The sequence below is a fragment of the Podarcis erhardii genome (assembly GCF_964252035.2).
Source record: "Podarcis erhardii genome assembly, chromosome: 11".
NCBI classification, from domain to species: domain Eukaryota; kingdom Metazoa; phylum Chordata; class Lepidosauria; order Squamata; family Lacertidae; genus Podarcis; species Podarcis erhardii.
In genome coordinates, this window is record NC_138501.1 from 34811110 (window position 1) to 34827151 (window position 16042).

Genomic DNA, 16042 nt, shown 5'->3' on the forward strand with positions numbered 1-16042 from the left:
GTACCAATGATGCTTAGTAGGAATGGGCAAGGAATACCTCATCCTAGACACAGACATAAGGCGTAACTGTGGATTTTTGGTTCCGTCTGAAGAAGGACATTGTAGCATTGGAAAAGTTGCAAGGAAAAGCAACCAAAACTATCAGGAAACTGAAGCAACTTCCCTACAAAGAGAGGACTTACAAGGAAATGGCTAGCAAATTTGAGGGATTTTCATTTACAAATAAAAAAAAATGCCTAGGGAAGGGAAGAGAACATAATAGATTCTTCTCCCTCTCAAGTAAGTCTGGAATTCAGGGTCACCCAATATAACTGAATGGCAGGAGATTCCTAACAGACAAAACTGCCACAAGATATTGTCATGTTCACTAGCTAATATGGCTTTAAAGGGGGATTAAATTCACAGAGATATATCCATTGCTCCTAGCTATATGGAACCTCCAGGTTCAGACACAGTGTGCACCTGAATGCCAGTTGCTAGCAGAGGCAGTGAGAGAGGGCTATTCCCTTGATGACCTATAAGCAAGATTCCCAGAGTCTTCTGGTTGGTAACTCTCGGAAACATGATGCAGGACTAGATAGATGGACTTTTCATCTGATCTAGCACAGCTTTTTAACTATTTGTACACTAGATTGATTTGTACACTAGATTGAGTGAGGAAAAAACAGATTTCAAACCATTTCCAAATGGATTTTTCACCAAAGTTAAATAAGAGCCTATATAATAACACAAACTGCATTGCAAAACCTTCAAGCAAACTAATTAGTGAAAGGTAGGCACGCTACCCATTATATTAAAAAATGATTCAGTGTGAATCCTAAATATTTAACAAGTCTATTTTTGTCTATACTCCAGTAAAAAGGTTGCAAAAGTCTGCCTTCATACACTTGGATGCTTTTTTAAAAAAGCAGAATACTTCCTTATAATCTGGTCTATTCTTCCTGCAATTCCCTACCTTCACACTTTGCTATTCTTATCTCTCCTACATGAACAGTTCTTTTCCATTCTTCCTGTTGACACTCCACATATTTGTAGGAATGCATGTGAGGAGACCTTCAAGGCCCCCCAAATAGCTTCCAACCCCGTCACCCCCCCCCCCACCAAATGCTTACTTCATTGTGGTGGTTCACCAACATTCACAGCCTCATGAACTGCAGCACTGGCAGGATTTTGTGTATGAAAATAGTTCCTCTTTCTAGCAACAGTGATGCCTCGCAGCCAATGAGATTTGGCTATAAGCCAACTTCGCCAAAAGTGAACAAAGCTAGCTTAGAGTGAAGGCAATCTTCTGAAGAAGATAACTGCAGGTTATCAAGGCTGCAAACAAGCTCACAAAAATTGCTCCTATGACTTCTTCAATGCCCAATTCAGGGGTTGCAACGTGACTTAAAGTGTCAGAGAGATGTGTCTTCTTTCTACAGCATCTCCCATAAAAGGAAAATACGGAAAATGTACATGACTGAAAGATTACCAGAAATGGAAGCACACTTCTCACTGTGCAAGACACTGACAATGTCTGTGAAATATCCTTATCCCCACCCTTCTAAGATGTAAATCTTTTGACTTGTTCCTCTTACACTTTTGCTCCTCACCTCAAGCTACACAATTCATGATTATTTATTATAACCACAAAGCCTGTTCTAGTTTAACTTTATAATATTACACATTGTATGATTCAGACACCAAAGACATGAAGTAAAAAAAACTAGTCTAAAGCTTGAGTCATAATATTGCACTTCAATCTAATTGCATTAATTACATATCTGCATGGTGATCTATTCCTTCCATTGCTCATTAAATGTAAAATCTATGCCCCAAACACTAAGCTGTAGAACAGCAGCAAACAGAAAGTCTAGGTGCAGCATTACAAACAAAACTTTAGTGGTTAGTTAGCACTTAAGTTTGCTATTTGCGGGTGGCGTTGTGGTGTAAAGCACTGAGCCTAGGACTTGCCGGTCAGAAAGTCGGTGGTTCGAATCCCCGTGACGGGGTGAGCTCCCGTTGCTCGGTCCCTGCTCCTGCCAACCTAGCAGTTCAAAAGCACGTCAAAGTGCAAGTAGATAAATAGGTACCGCTCTGGCGGGAAGGTAAATGGTGTTTCCGTGCGCTGCTCTGGTTCACCAGAAGCGGCTTAGTCATGATGACCACATGATCTGGAAGTTGTACGCCGGCTCCCTCGGCCAATAAAGCGAGATGAGCGCCACAACCCCAGAGTCGTTCACGGCTGGACCTAGTGGTCAGGGGTCCCTTTACCTTTAAGTTTGCTATTATTCATAACTTAACTTCCCAAATTCCTTTTCTGTGCCCCCGCTCCCTGTCCAGCCTCAATTTGTAGAGAACATTTGTTGTTCTTTAGTCGTTTAGTCATTTCCGACTCTTCGTGACCCCATGGACCAGAGCACGCCAGGCCCTCTTGTCTTCCACTGCCTCCTGCAGTTTGGTCAAATTCATATTAGTAGCTTCGAGAATACTGTCCAACCATCTCTTCCTCTGTCGTCCCCTTCTCCTTGTGCCCTCAATCTAGAGAACATAGCACAGCACTAATATTGCCCTACACTTGGCTGTATCAGACTGCAGGTTGGATTCCCCCTTCTAGAATGAAAGCTCATGAACTAAAGCTGGAAAAGTGAACAGTATCATTCAAGCCTTAGAACTTGTTTCTTCCTTTGAGCTTAAGAGTATTGTGGAAACAAGGTGTAGGGTTCTTACTTTCTACCTTTCAAGAATGGAAAGTTAAACAGCATGGGAGGCAATATTCTATCTTTAAGAAGCTAATAGCCACATGCCAACTCATCTAATTGCTCTGGGGCAATGCTTACTCATCATATAAATATATGAAATGGCCTACCTAATGCTAAACCGAGTCAGAGCACAGGTCAGTCTTGCCCAGTATTATGTACAAGAATTAGCACTGGCTCTTCAGAGTATCAGGTAGGGAAGCCCTGCTACTAGAAGCCCATGTAGCTGAAGATGCAGGGAGCCTTTAATTAGCTTTTTCAGGTGGCTATGTCTCAGAAGTGCATTACCGTAATTCATGTGCACATCTTTTCATGACTTGCTAAAATTGCAGAATTACAGTACAGTCCTTTACAGGACTACTACAAAGTAAACTCCACTGAGTGCAATAGGACTTACTCCCAGGTAAATGGCACAGGATTGCAGTCTAAGTTTAACAAGTTTTCAACACCTCAGTTCTCTTTTACCCGCTGAAGCTGCCAGTCTATACACACCTCCCAAGAAGTAAGAACTACTGAACTAAATGGGCTAAACGTCCATTCCACCCCCACGCACCCAAAGATAATGTTGATGCAGTTCTAGCAGCTTTTATATAATCAGGCATTTCTACAAAGTATAAAAGTTTTTTTTCTTAAGTAAAAGGCTTAACTTTCAAAATGGGAGTGGACATAAAAAAATGGAAGTAATGGGGTCTAATGTCAACAAATAAACCACAGTGTGCATACTACAATTCTTGATGTAAAAGGCATTTCTGACCTTAGATATGTATTAGACAATAAGTGCAAAAAATAAATGGCACTTCAACAGGATCCGTTTTCAGCATATAACAACAGAGCATCTATGCAGATGTCGCGTTTTCATTGAAGTTAATAGAACTCATCATAGTCACAGCTACCTTGTCCCATTAAATTAAATATTCCTCTTCATGTATGAAGTATTCTTGCTTGTCTATAAATCCAGACCCTGGCATGTTTGCTGGTGAATTTTCTTGCTGCTAATTACCTAGCACTGCACAGCAGCAGGAAACAATGGGGTGTTACACATAAGGCACTAACAAACACAGCTGCTCTGGATGACTAAGGTAGTAGCTGGCTAACCAGGAAGTGGAAGACAAGAATATTGAAGTTCATGGCACAGTGGAAGTTAGGTCATATTACACCACACAGTTGCAAATAGAAAAGAATTATTTTGTCACTGACTTCCCTCTGCCCCTCAAGACAGCCTTGCCTTCCAAGGAGTCCATGAACAGAAAGCTGACAGATCAAGCCAGAATTGAAGCTAAGTATTGAACTGGGACGCGGGTGGCGCTGTGGGTAAAACCTCAGCGCCTAGGACTTACTGATTGTCAGGTCGGCGGTTCGAATCCCCGCGGCGGGGTGCGCTCCCGTTGCTCGGTCCCAGCGCCTGCCAACCTAGCAGTTCGAAAGCACCCCCGGGTGCAAGTAGATAAATAGGGACCGCTTACTAGCGGGAAGGTAAACGGCGTTTCCGTGTGCTGCGCTGGCTCGCCAGATGCAGCTTGTCACGCTGGCCACGTGACCCGGAAGTGTCTGCGGACAGCGCTGGCTCCCGGCCTGTAGAGTGAGATGAGCACACAACCCTAAAGTCTGTCAAGACTGGCCCGTATGGGCAGGGGTACCTTTACCTTTTTTTATTGAACTGGGTGCACACAAAGGCCTGCCATGGACTTGAGAATCATGGACACCTGCCAATGTGGGCAGGACCTCTTTCCATACTGGTGGGAATAGACTGCATGGCCAATCATTATCTGAGGCAGACTAACTTTATTCCTTCAGTTCTGAAATTACATATTTAACCACAATCTAAAATACTGGTCTTGCCACTTGTCTTCCAGGAACTTAAAAGATTGAGATAAATTACTCATAATCTTTTTTCATGAAAGTAATGTGAGTTGCTGCCCTGGCAGCCTGATCAGCAAATTATTTTGCTAATTAATGCCCTTGTGTCCAGGTATCCAACTGAAGATGAGGAATCCCCAAGTCAAGAGGTGGAGGACAGGAAACAAACCCTATGTCATTTTTCCTCCTGGCTTTCTTCCTCCCTCAGGACAAGCTAGATATTACACCCAGATATATGCCGCATTACCATGACCTCTTTCGAAAGAGAGTGTACTCGCACTTCCAGAGAGTAATCAAAAGTGTGGCTTTGTTGGTGCTTAACCCTTTCCCTGTTCATCATTTATTTATTCCAAATTCTCTTTTATTTTCCCTTCAGAGTTTCAAATATAGGCAAACATTCAAGTGGAACACTGGAAGAAACAGCAATTTGGAGTCAGGAAATAGGGGTTTGTGTATCCCTGTGCTCATGATTCCAAACAACACTCTGTAAGTAGCTTTGCCTGTGAAAAAGAACCATGAGATAACATAACACATTTAAAGCTGTAGAGAAGGTAACACCAAGCGGAAGCAGAAAGTGCAGAGAAAACATAAGTGTTCAACCCAACATGCCACATTCATTTGTATGTTGGCCAGAGCTGCCTAGGTCACTTGTGCTGATGCTAGTTCACCCCAACAGAAAGTGGCCTCTGGAGAGCAGCGGTCACAGATCTGGTGAGAAAGATACATTTCTCTTTGTGAAGAGGAGAAAATTGGTCTCCCATACAGTATAATGTTTCAATTAGGAATCGCTGAGCTTTGCTTGCTATAATACTACTGTCTGAAATCACTGTTTCAGAAATCCACCTAAGAGAAGCAATTCCTATCAGCATGGAGTTGCAGAGGCACAGAAACCATCCTCTGGTGCCACCTGTTGAGAGTTGCTGCTTGCACTGCACCCTAAACTGTAAGGGCGTAAGACTTCCTTTGGAAGAAAGTAGGACATTTTAGACTAAAATTGATTTGTGTACTGCTTCCCACATTGTTAACCTCTTGTTGATCCACTGTTGTTAGTTACAGGACACCATTTCTTGCACATACCTTAGGAGTGGGTGTGCCTTGTGGGAGGGCTGCTACTCAGCCATTCAATTGGGAGTCCCAGGTTTCTTGGCTTGGGGCTTCAGCAAAAATTTAATGTAAATAGAATATCCCCTAGATTCTGCCCCCAGCCAAGTGCTGATCCAAGGGTTACACACACATCTGCATGTAACATATTGTTTGACCAAAGTTTTCTTCCGTCTTGTCAGTATGCCAGAAGATGAGAAACAACAAATGATTGCTCTGTATTCCCGAAGGTACAAAATGCTCTTTCAGTGGCTTCCAGAAGGTTGTGGGAAACACTTGCCTACCCACCCACTTCAGTTGAAAATGAATGGCAAACTGCATTTTTATAATGAAACAAGCAGTGTTTAGAAACATACATGATCACATGGAGGCATCAAGAGAAATTGGCCAGTGGTATAGAACATCTCTTCCCACATGCAACTGCCTGAATATTATACAGATATTCTTTCAGAACCACTCCTCATAGTCTTATCACCTTCATATAAGATGGGTGCTAACTGGAGAGAGGAACTTTACAGTTGTGGTGTTGTGTCCACAGGTAGAATTGTCCTCCTCAAGAAGGCTCACTTAGCACCAAACAGGATGCTCTTTTGACACCTGATAAAATACATTCCAATATGCCTAGTCCTTCAGGTATGTCACTTAAGATGGGTTTAACAGACTGATTTTATACTATTCTGTTTTTCATTTTTGTACTAACTTAATTTTATGTATTGTTTTTATTGTTAATTGTATGTATTTTACTTGGAATTGCTAGCCACCCTGACAATTTTATGAACTGAAGGGCAGCATATAAATCATTTAAAGAAATAAATGCTTGTGTTGCTTCCGTCTTGCCCACAGTGGAAAGCTACACAAACTGCAAGGGACAGAATATTTATATATTTCAATGTGTCTCCGGTAAGTACCCCATCCATTCATCTATATATGACATGGATAGCTCAGTTGGTTACAGCATGGTACCAAGGTCCCTGTATTTGATCCCTGTATAGAACAGTTGCATGTTCCTGCATTGCAGGGGTTGGACTAGATGGTCCTCAGTATCCCTTCCATCCCTACAATTCTATGGTTTTATGAAATTATTAAAAACTGGAGTAAAAGTTGTTTGGATAATCTTAATAGTCATCTTTCATTTCACCTACGCCCTATGCAGCTTTGTATGTTGGTCAGTCTTCCTTTTTTTTTTTTAACAACAGATATACAAGAACCACAACAAAAACTATTTTAAATTTGTAAATATTTTATATACTGCTAGTACTGTGATTCTACAAACTGCAGACTATAACCAAGTCTTAAATTTTATAATTGTATTATAACACTCTAGTTTTACAAATGTTTAATAAAAAATGCTGGAAAAATTACAAGTCACAGTTCTGACAGCAACATATCTTTGTTTCCCTCTCTAAACAATTAAGCTACCCAACATTTCTGCAATTTTATACTAAACTTACTTGGACCAATGTACTTGCAGAAATCCACAAAAAACCCATCCTGCCTGGAAACTCTCCTTAAAAGTAAAAGGACTAGATCCAAGGCTATTTGCAGGTGGTCTTATTTGAATATGGCAGTTTTAAAGACCAGGGAGAAAAGAGCTCCCTATTTCTTTTTTATATAAAGTGAAAGATACAGTGGAAACATTAAAATAAATTTATGTGGCTACAAATTTCCACACAAACCGAATCCCAATGCTTTTTCATTTAACTAACAGAAATATCACTCCTTGGGATTTTAGATATTAAGCATCTCATTGTTTTGGAAACACTCAGTTCATCTAAAGAACCATTGAATTGTTTTCAAGGCCTTATAGTTATTTTCTTCCAACAGCAGTCATCCTGTCAAACCACTTTTGAAACAGACTTTTAGAAACACTTGGTAATGACAGGTGACTAACCAAACCAAATTAATTGCTATATGTAAACGAGAAAACTACATTTTAAGATCTGGGCAGCCTTCCACAACATAGCACCTTCCTGGCATTTTAGACTACAACTCCCAACAGTCCCAGCCAGCAGACTGAGGTTAATGAGAGCTGTAGTCCAAATATCTGAAAGGCACATGCATTGAGGAAGGCTGGAATATCAAAGCGTCTCTCCAAGTAGGAAAATGGTGTCCAGGGCCTCCCACCTTCCTCCACCACTGGCTGAAGCAAGCAATGCCAGAGTTTTACTTCTTAGAATCATGAGAATGGGTTTGTAGATCAGAAGAACAGAATGCCACCATTCCAATGCAGAAAATATTTCTACTCAGTTAGACTACTATTCTACCCTGTCTGCTTCATTCACCCACCTGTCTCAACTGTGGCAAGGAGGAAAACCCAAACCCACACACCCTCATTGGGTCATTCTGAAGCTGGAATAAGAATTTTTATCCTTTCTTAAATTACACAGCAGAATAATGAGTAGCCTCATCTCTCACACACCCTCTCACACTTAATTCCATTATATGAGTATGTGTAGCTGTAACACTGCAATAAAAACACAGTCCTCAGAGTGCAATTAGAAGAGTTGAAAGGAAAAGCAGTTAAAAATACTATGTGCTCCTTCTCCCTTTTAGTACATCAGCATTAAATACCTCTGCCACGACATAAACACCTGATGTCCTCCCTCCTCTCCCCAATTATTTAGCATTGTTGGAAGAATCCCAAGCTGACCCCACCCCACCATCAACGAGGCTAGCTAGCAACAGACGACATCACCCCCATCCATTGAGCAACAGAGATGGGCCCATCGATTCACTCTGCTTGCAGCCTTCCAATACGCTGTAGTCATACTATCCAAGGGTAATCGCTCCCAAGCTTCACCCGCCCACGAACTTCATCTGCATCTATAGAAAGCATCGCACATGCTGCTGCCAGGAAATACAGGGCAAAAAAGGGAAACACTGAATCAACACAGGAACCTTATTCTTTGTGAGGGAGGGGGAGGGGGGCAATACAAACATCCGGGTGTCAAAAGGCTGTGTGTGATTCTATTTCATTTAACACACCACGGTAAGATTTTTGTCGAATAATTGGCGATGGGGGGGGGGGGGGTGAGAGGTAAAGCTCCCTCGGCGTCACTGCATCCGGCCGTTTGATGTATAGCTCATACCGATCTGTGTGCTTCTAAAGCACGCTCCTGTTGGGGAGATGACAGGTTTGCTCAGTGCATTTGTGGAGGGGAAGGTGGGGGGGGGGAACCCACTCTCCTCCTCTTCCAAGCGATCGAGCAAACCACTCCAAAGCCTCACCTTTCCTATGCTACTACACATACCAAGCAGCTGTCCCACCTCACCATCGCGGGCGCCGATCCCCCCCCCCCCACACACACCCCGACCCCCTTCCTGCACCACCACACACGCATTGTGGGGCGGGGGTCACGCCCTTCCCTACCAGCTCCCCATCCGTTCCCCTGTCACTCCCTCAACCTCTCGCGACTGACCCCTCCGCCCCATGGCTTCCACCCCCCACCCTGCGCCTCCTGACACACACACACCCCATATGTGTGCATTTATAAACATACACATTTCTATATATTTACACACACCCTTTTCATTCCTCCTCCTCCTCCTCCTCCTCGCCCGCCCTTCCCCACAGCACTGCAGCAGCAGCAGCCTCACGCCCCGAGTCCCTCGCGAGCCCACTCCCTCCCCACCGCTGCCACCATCACAGGAGGCGACACAAAAAGCGCCTTAACGACAGCGGGCGACGCCACAGGCCCGCCGCCGCCGCCGCCCCACCCGCGCAACCCTCCACACGCCCCGGCGGAGGGGCGGCTCGTGTCCTCCGCGGGCCCCGGCCCCTCCCCGCTCCCGAAGGAGAAGGGCGGCAGCCAGGCGGCAGGAGGAAGCAGGCTGCCGGCGCTGCCTCCCTCCTTTCCCATTGCATCCATCCCTCCATCCATCCCTTTCCTTCCCTCCTCCCGGCTCACCATCGCTGCGCTTGATCTCCACATAGATCCCTATCTGGATCTTGCCGAAGTTGGCCGTTGCCATCGCGTCATAGAGTGACGGTAGCGGGGGGGGGGAGAGAGAGGAAGGGAGAGAGAAGAAGAGACGGTTCGGGGCCCCGCCGGGCGCGAGAGAAGGAGAAGGGGCGCCCGCGACGGCAGCGGCAGTTTCTACGGGGAAGGGGGAGGGGGGGAAAGGGAGGTGGAGGAGGAGGAGGAGAAAAAGGCGCCGGCCGGATACAACAGTCGCCGGGAGCCGCTGCGGCTGCGCACACAATGGAGGCGTCACGGCAGGACCGGCTTGAAGGGGCGGGAGGAGGCGGGGCGGCCGCTGGAGTAGCGGCGGAGGCGGCGAGTTGCCCGAGTTTGGCGTGAGGAGACGTCGGGGGCCGCCGCCGCTCGGCGCTCGTTTCGTTCTCGTCTGGGGTGCCCGCGGCCGAGAGGCTCCCCGGCTCTGCCGCCCGCTCTTCCTTCGCTCCCTCACAGGAGCCACACACTGGGCGACCTAACCTTTCAGACGTGCACAGCTGCTGCCTTCGCCCTTTCCAAGCCCGCCCTACTCCGCCCAACTTCCGTGTGGTGTTAAGTACCGACTACTACTAGCCCCATTTGGCGAGGAGAGGGTGCGCAGTTTGCCTGAGGCGGGCGAGTGAATCTCTTAAACCACGAGGTGAAATTTGAACTCGGGTTCAACGCTCAGCTCCTTGCGAAGAATACTGTCTTAAGTCTAAAAAGCAGCACAAGAGTGCCCTTTGAGTTATAAGGTGAGTAGGAAGGAAAGCATGCAGGAGAGAAAATATTATGAAAATGATCTATAGGTGGTACATGACCCCAGTCAAGCTTGCAGAAATTTACCACTTGCCAGATAACAAATGTTGGAAGTGTAAAGAAAATGAAGGCTCATTCTTTCACCTCTGGTGGACTTGCCCAAGGATTAAGGCTTTCTGGGTTCCTTCCGGGTTAGCGCGAACGGCTAATGGCGGATTCCCTCCGAGCTCCGGAGGGAATCGGCTCTGCTGAGGACGGGTCTTGCCGTGCCGGCGACACGGGGACCCTCAGAAACCGCAGGCGCGGAAGCCTGCGGACTTGGTGACTCGGTGGGCACCTTAAGCGCCCTCCCCGACCCACGAAGAGCCTTTTTAAAGGCTGCGGAGAGGGTACGGAGAGTGGCGTGGTGCTGAGAGTAGACCGCTACCTCAGTAGAGTGAAGCCGCAAGCCATGGCCGGAGAGCGCTGACTTTCTTCCCAAATTTGGACTGGATAACAAAGGACCCGTGAGTAATGGAATTTGGACTTTAAAAATTTTATCCTGTGAATTCGGCACGATCGGGGGATGTGTTAAAGGGAAGTCCGCACCCCCTCTACTTATAGACGTTTCAAAGCAAGGAACGGAGAATTAAGGCGGAATGAATACTGTTTTGAGGATTTAAAAGTTTCTCACAAATTTGATAGAACAAGATTTTTGTGCTGGAGAGAAAGGGAATTTGGAACTTTGTGTGTATCCCCCCCAAAAAACCCGGGAGTGTCCTATTTGGGTCCCGGAGGAAGAAGTGAAAGGAGTTTGACAGCTGTCAAAGAAGCTGTCAAACGGGCGGACAAAGTAAAGAATTTTGCTATTTAATAACTCTTGGAATTAAAGTTGATACATTTGGACTGAGGCGATTGGAAACAAAGTATTGATAATAACAAAGTAACAGATTATTGGAAAAGGACTACTAAATAACTGAAAGCCCCCTAGGGGGAATTAGTGACATTACAATGGCTGCAGAGGGAAAATTACTGGCGGAGATAGAAAAAATGTTTTTTCTCGTGGGAATCCTGCAGGGGCTCTGAGTAAAGTTTTTATGACCTTGAATCCTGAAACAAACAACTCTGCTGAATGCACAAAGGAGATGTACGATAAAAATTCTGCAGCTGAGCAGGAAGAGATGCCTTTGGAATTGACAGAGAAAAAAGAAGGAGTTCAGACACTACAAGTGGAAAATATCAACCAGAAATCTGCAGCGTCAGAGTATGAGCAAGAAGACCTCTGGATTACAGACCTGCGAAAGACGAGAAAGAAGAAGAGAGAAGCCCCTGGAGTACTTGGAATATTAAAACTAGAAAGAACAAAGCAATATGATTGGGACTTTTCTCTTGAGTATGGAAAACTAGATGGTCTTTCGCAGCAAACACTCTTCAACATTCTGAATGAAAGAAAATATGATCTGACTCTGACTGAACTCCTTCGGGGTCTTAGGACCATCAAAGAGGACTACCAATATAGCTGGCAGAGAGGGACTGACAGAGAATCAGACGCCTCGGACGTGAGGAATCCGGGCTAGAAATATTTTTTGTTTGTTTTCTGGACATTTGTCTAGGAAGGGACAGAAACCGGGGCAGGGGGGGGAGAGAATAGAATTATAAAATGTTATGTTTTGTTTTACTTGGTCAATGTGACCTATAATTAATATAATAAAGGGAAAATTTGTGAAGGGGAAGTTAGATCGACCTTAAAAAAAAAAGAAATTAATGATTATAAGAGAATTGGATAGTTGAATACAGATAAACAAAAGATTTTAATTTTCAAAAGCAATGTGAATATCTTTAAGAGGTTAGGTAAGAACTTGCTGAATTAACTTTGGAATTGGGATGTAAGAGGAGGGGGTGGGGGGAAGTCAATGAAAGTGGGTAAAGAAACTTAGGGTATGTAATTGTATTTGTGTGTTTGTTTGTCTTTGTCTTTGTGTATGTGTTTGTTGTTATAAAATGTAAAAACCCAATAAAAATTATTTTTAAAAAAAAAAAGGATTAAGGCTTTCTGGGAAATAATATATAATGAAATGAAAAAGATGTTTAAATACACTTTCTTGAAGAAACCAGAGGCCTTTCTCCTGGGTATGGTCAGCCATGTGGTGTTAAAGAAGGATAGAACTTTGTTTTTATATGCCACAACAGCAGCAAGGATCCTTATTGCAAAGTATTGGAAGACATCAGACCTACCCACTCTGGAAGAATGGCAGATGAAGATGACAGACTACATGGGACTCGCAGAGATGACGGACAGAATCCGAGACCAGGAGAAAGAGACAGTAGAAGAAGATTGGAAGAAATTTAAGGACTATCTTAACAAATACTATAAGATTAAAGAATGTTAGATTGACATGGACCTAAAAATATTGTGGTTTTCAGAGACATTAGAGTAAGAAAAGGAATGGAATTAGTAAAAAAACTTTTGGGAAATAAGGGGATGGAGTTGCTGATGGGATAATGAAACTAGAATACAAAACGGTGAGGTACGAGGAAGTCGGGGAAATTAGGTTGAGAAAATAAGTTTTGGAATTATACTTGTTGTTTTTTGTTTGTGTTTGTTTTCATTGTAGTTGTTTTGTATTTGTATGTTTTTATTGGAAAGTTTAATAAATATTTTTTTTAAAAAAAAGGAAGGAAAGCATGCAGGGTCTGACATTGCAAGCTTCAAAGTTATGGCAGTTTATAAAAATGACACCTGCCAAGCCATATATATATATATATATATATATATATATATATATACTTGGCATATCAGCTACCTGCCCCTGAGCCAGACAAGCGTATCGGCAAGGCAGCTATGGCAATGGCTCGCCTCTCCAAAAGGGTAAGGGAGAATGCAATGCAAAGGTCCAATACCAAGATGAAGGTCTACCAGGCTTGTGTGTTGGGCATGCTCTTTTTGGAAGTGAGTCATGGGCAACTTAAGATCATCAGGAACATGACCTCAACACCTTCCACATGTGCCACATCAGGAAGGTTTTGGGCATCACATGGCAGGACAGAGTTTCAGGCAGAAATGCGCTCTCCCAAGCCGACATTCACAGCATGTTCGTACTCCTTTCTCAGCAATGTCTACGCTGGCTTGGTCATGTCCACAGAATGGAAGATGGCAAGATCCCCAGGGAGCTGGCTTCAAGCACCAGGCCAAATGGCAGACCAACTCTGGTTAAGAGCTCTGCAAATATAACATGAAGGTTGGCAATGTGGAAATCCCTTGTAGATAAACGCAGCACTTGGAGACAGGTCATGTAATCACAGCAGTGACCAGAGCAGAAATGCCTGCTGGGAGCAGCACAGAAAGAAGAAACGCCATGGTACACCTCCATCAGCGCAACTGGACGCCTTCATCTGCCCCAACTGCAATAGAACATGACTCTCTTGTATCTGTCTCTAGCCACAGCAGGTGCTGTAACTCTCCAGCAGTTTGACTTTACCCTTCCATTGTCTCCCGACACAGCTGGATGACAACCAAAATAAGGTTTATGGATGTGCCAGATTCAAAATTGATCCGATAATTTATACAGGTACAGAAAGTTAAATAGTGCTTAAAATGGACACCTTGACCCTTTTTACTCCCAGTTTTGATACAGGCATCTCATACATCTTTTTCCCATTTTGATAAACTGCTGGTGTACAGTATTTTATTCAGGCTTGCCGAAGAAGGCATGCTTTCATTAGTTTGTGGAAGTTCTGGGCAGTGGTTCAAAAAATTTAAGATTTTCCTGCCCTATTGAAGCCTCTGCTGGCAACTCCCAGCAAAAACTATGGTGTACGTGTAGTTTAAATTTTGAATTGAGAATTTTGCGACTTCCACGACATTTGCAGAAAGAACAACCTAAGGATTCTATGAGCAGTGCCTGTTTCTTTTGTTATAGAGCATGGCATTATGGTGTAAAGATTAGGACAGGGATTGCCAATGTTTTTGGGCCCTGATGCACATTTAGAAACCCAAAAAACTCATGGGCACTACCTGCAATCACATACACACAGTTCAACTTTTTTTTCAACTTTCAAAACTGAAATGCCATGCATAAAAAAATTATATGTAGGCCTAATTTTGTGCAGGTTCATGCTATAGCGCTGTGAAATGCACTTGAATCTGCTGCATTTAACCACAAGTTGCAGTTCACTGCAGGGTTTGTTAATGGAAGTGCATTTATAACAGAACTAAAATACATTTTAAAAAATAGTAATTATCAAGCAACTACTTTCATATTTTACAGAACTTGAATATTTTAATATAATTTCCTTTGAAAACCCAAGGAATCACAATGATGTTGTTGTTTTAAAAAACCTAGCAGTTTAAGACATCTCATGTTGAATCAAGTTCTTAAAGCTAGGATGTTGGAACCTAAGTGTGATATCTTAATAGTCCTGCCCCATAATCGCTAATGATGTGCAGTATTATAAATTGTGCTTACAACTTACAGTTAATGCACCCACACTTTCCCTTGCTTTTTCAGGCCCAAATTCAAATAAGGAAGATGAAGCACCTATGTTGCCCTCGTCCTGTTTTGCCTTATGAAGCACCTGAGCCTGATTAGATAGATAAATCAATCAATCAATCAATCAATCAATCAATCTGTGAGTTGATTTGTGACCATTTGTTGCCTAGACAGTAGCTGGCAGGGTGGATTAAACTGTGGGAAGGGGTCTTCTAGCATTGTTCACTATCATTATGATGATTCACCATATAGGAGGTTGTGTATGGCAGTGAATGACATAAGAGTTCAAAATTTATTCTGAATTTGGAATTGCAACATGATGCATGAGAGAAAAATAATTGCAGCAGACATCTGGGGTTGCTTTGGAACCTGAGATGATCGGGGGCAGTGATGTGGATGGGTAAAGCATTACTTTGCATCAAACTGCCCCCTACTAATGTCATTTCACAACAGAAAGTATGTATGGGCCAAGATTTGTGAACTTAATAAGGTAACCTGATATTCTATGTAAGTTCTCTGAGAACCTTTTAGAAGGGGAGATCTGTTGACCTATACATGCACTGAAATATAAATAATCAATCCACCCATTCTACCTCAAAATCAGCACACTTTTCACCTGTATACTGCCGTGGTGCAGCTTTCTTGGTCCCTGTAGTCAGTCAGCTGGATTGCTTACCAAACATGCTTTCATGTTTCATTACTGGTATTGTCATCCAGTATAGCTACACATATCACACCCCAAGCAGCAATGGTACTACTCACATGTAATACATCAGACGAGATCCTACCCCACTGTTTAACCCAAGTGTGGGAAACTTTGGCCCTCCAGATGTTTGTTGAACTAGAACTCTCATCATTCCTGGCCATTGGCCATGCTTTCTGGAGCTTTGAAGTTGTAGTTCAGCAACATCTGGTGATCTAAAGGTTCTTTACAACTGGCTTAGCCCAGCCTGCCAGTTACTGACATAAGCAACAAGTGTTTATACTCCACCTTTTTTGTGTAGATTGAGGTATTTATCCCCTTTATCCTTAAAACAACTGAGAGGAGGAAATCATCCAGTGTCTCACCCAGTTATTCAGTGTGCTTTGTGCCCAAGCAGGAATTTTAATAGAGCTCCAAATCCAACACAAACCAGTTTATCATAGTGGCTCTAAGCATGCTTTAACCACCCGACACATTCAC

General features: G+C 43.6%; 1 protein-coding gene and 1 long non-coding RNA gene across 6 annotated transcripts in view; one reads left to right on the forward strand and one right to left on the reverse strand.

Moving 5' to 3' along the window:
* KIF2A (kinesin family member 2A) overlaps positions 1–9807 on the reverse strand; it is a 46047-nt gene extending 36240 nt beyond the window's left edge. For all 3 annotated transcript variants that reach the window (XM_081880747.1, XM_081880746.1, XM_081880744.1), the window contains exon 1: positions 9605–9807. In XM_081880747.1, coding sequence (XP_081736873.1) covers positions 9605–9668 — 64 coding nt within the window. In that variant the 5' untranslated portion in view covers positions 9669–9807. The remainder of the gene's footprint in view (positions 1–9604) is intronic.
* Positions 9808–10003: 196 nt separating this feature from the next.
* LOC309352366 lies at positions 10004–14261 on the forward strand. 3 transcript variants are annotated; one of them, XR_014161249.1, is made up of 2 exons: positions 10004–10386; positions 13481–14261. It is a non-coding gene; the product is annotated as an uncharacterized lncRNA (long non-coding RNA). The 3 variants fall into 3 exon arrangements; XR_014161250.1 differs by having other exon boundaries at positions 13513–14261; XR_014161251.1 differs by having other exon boundaries at positions 10004–10208.
* The last annotated feature ends 1781 nt before the right edge of the window (positions 14262–16042 follow it).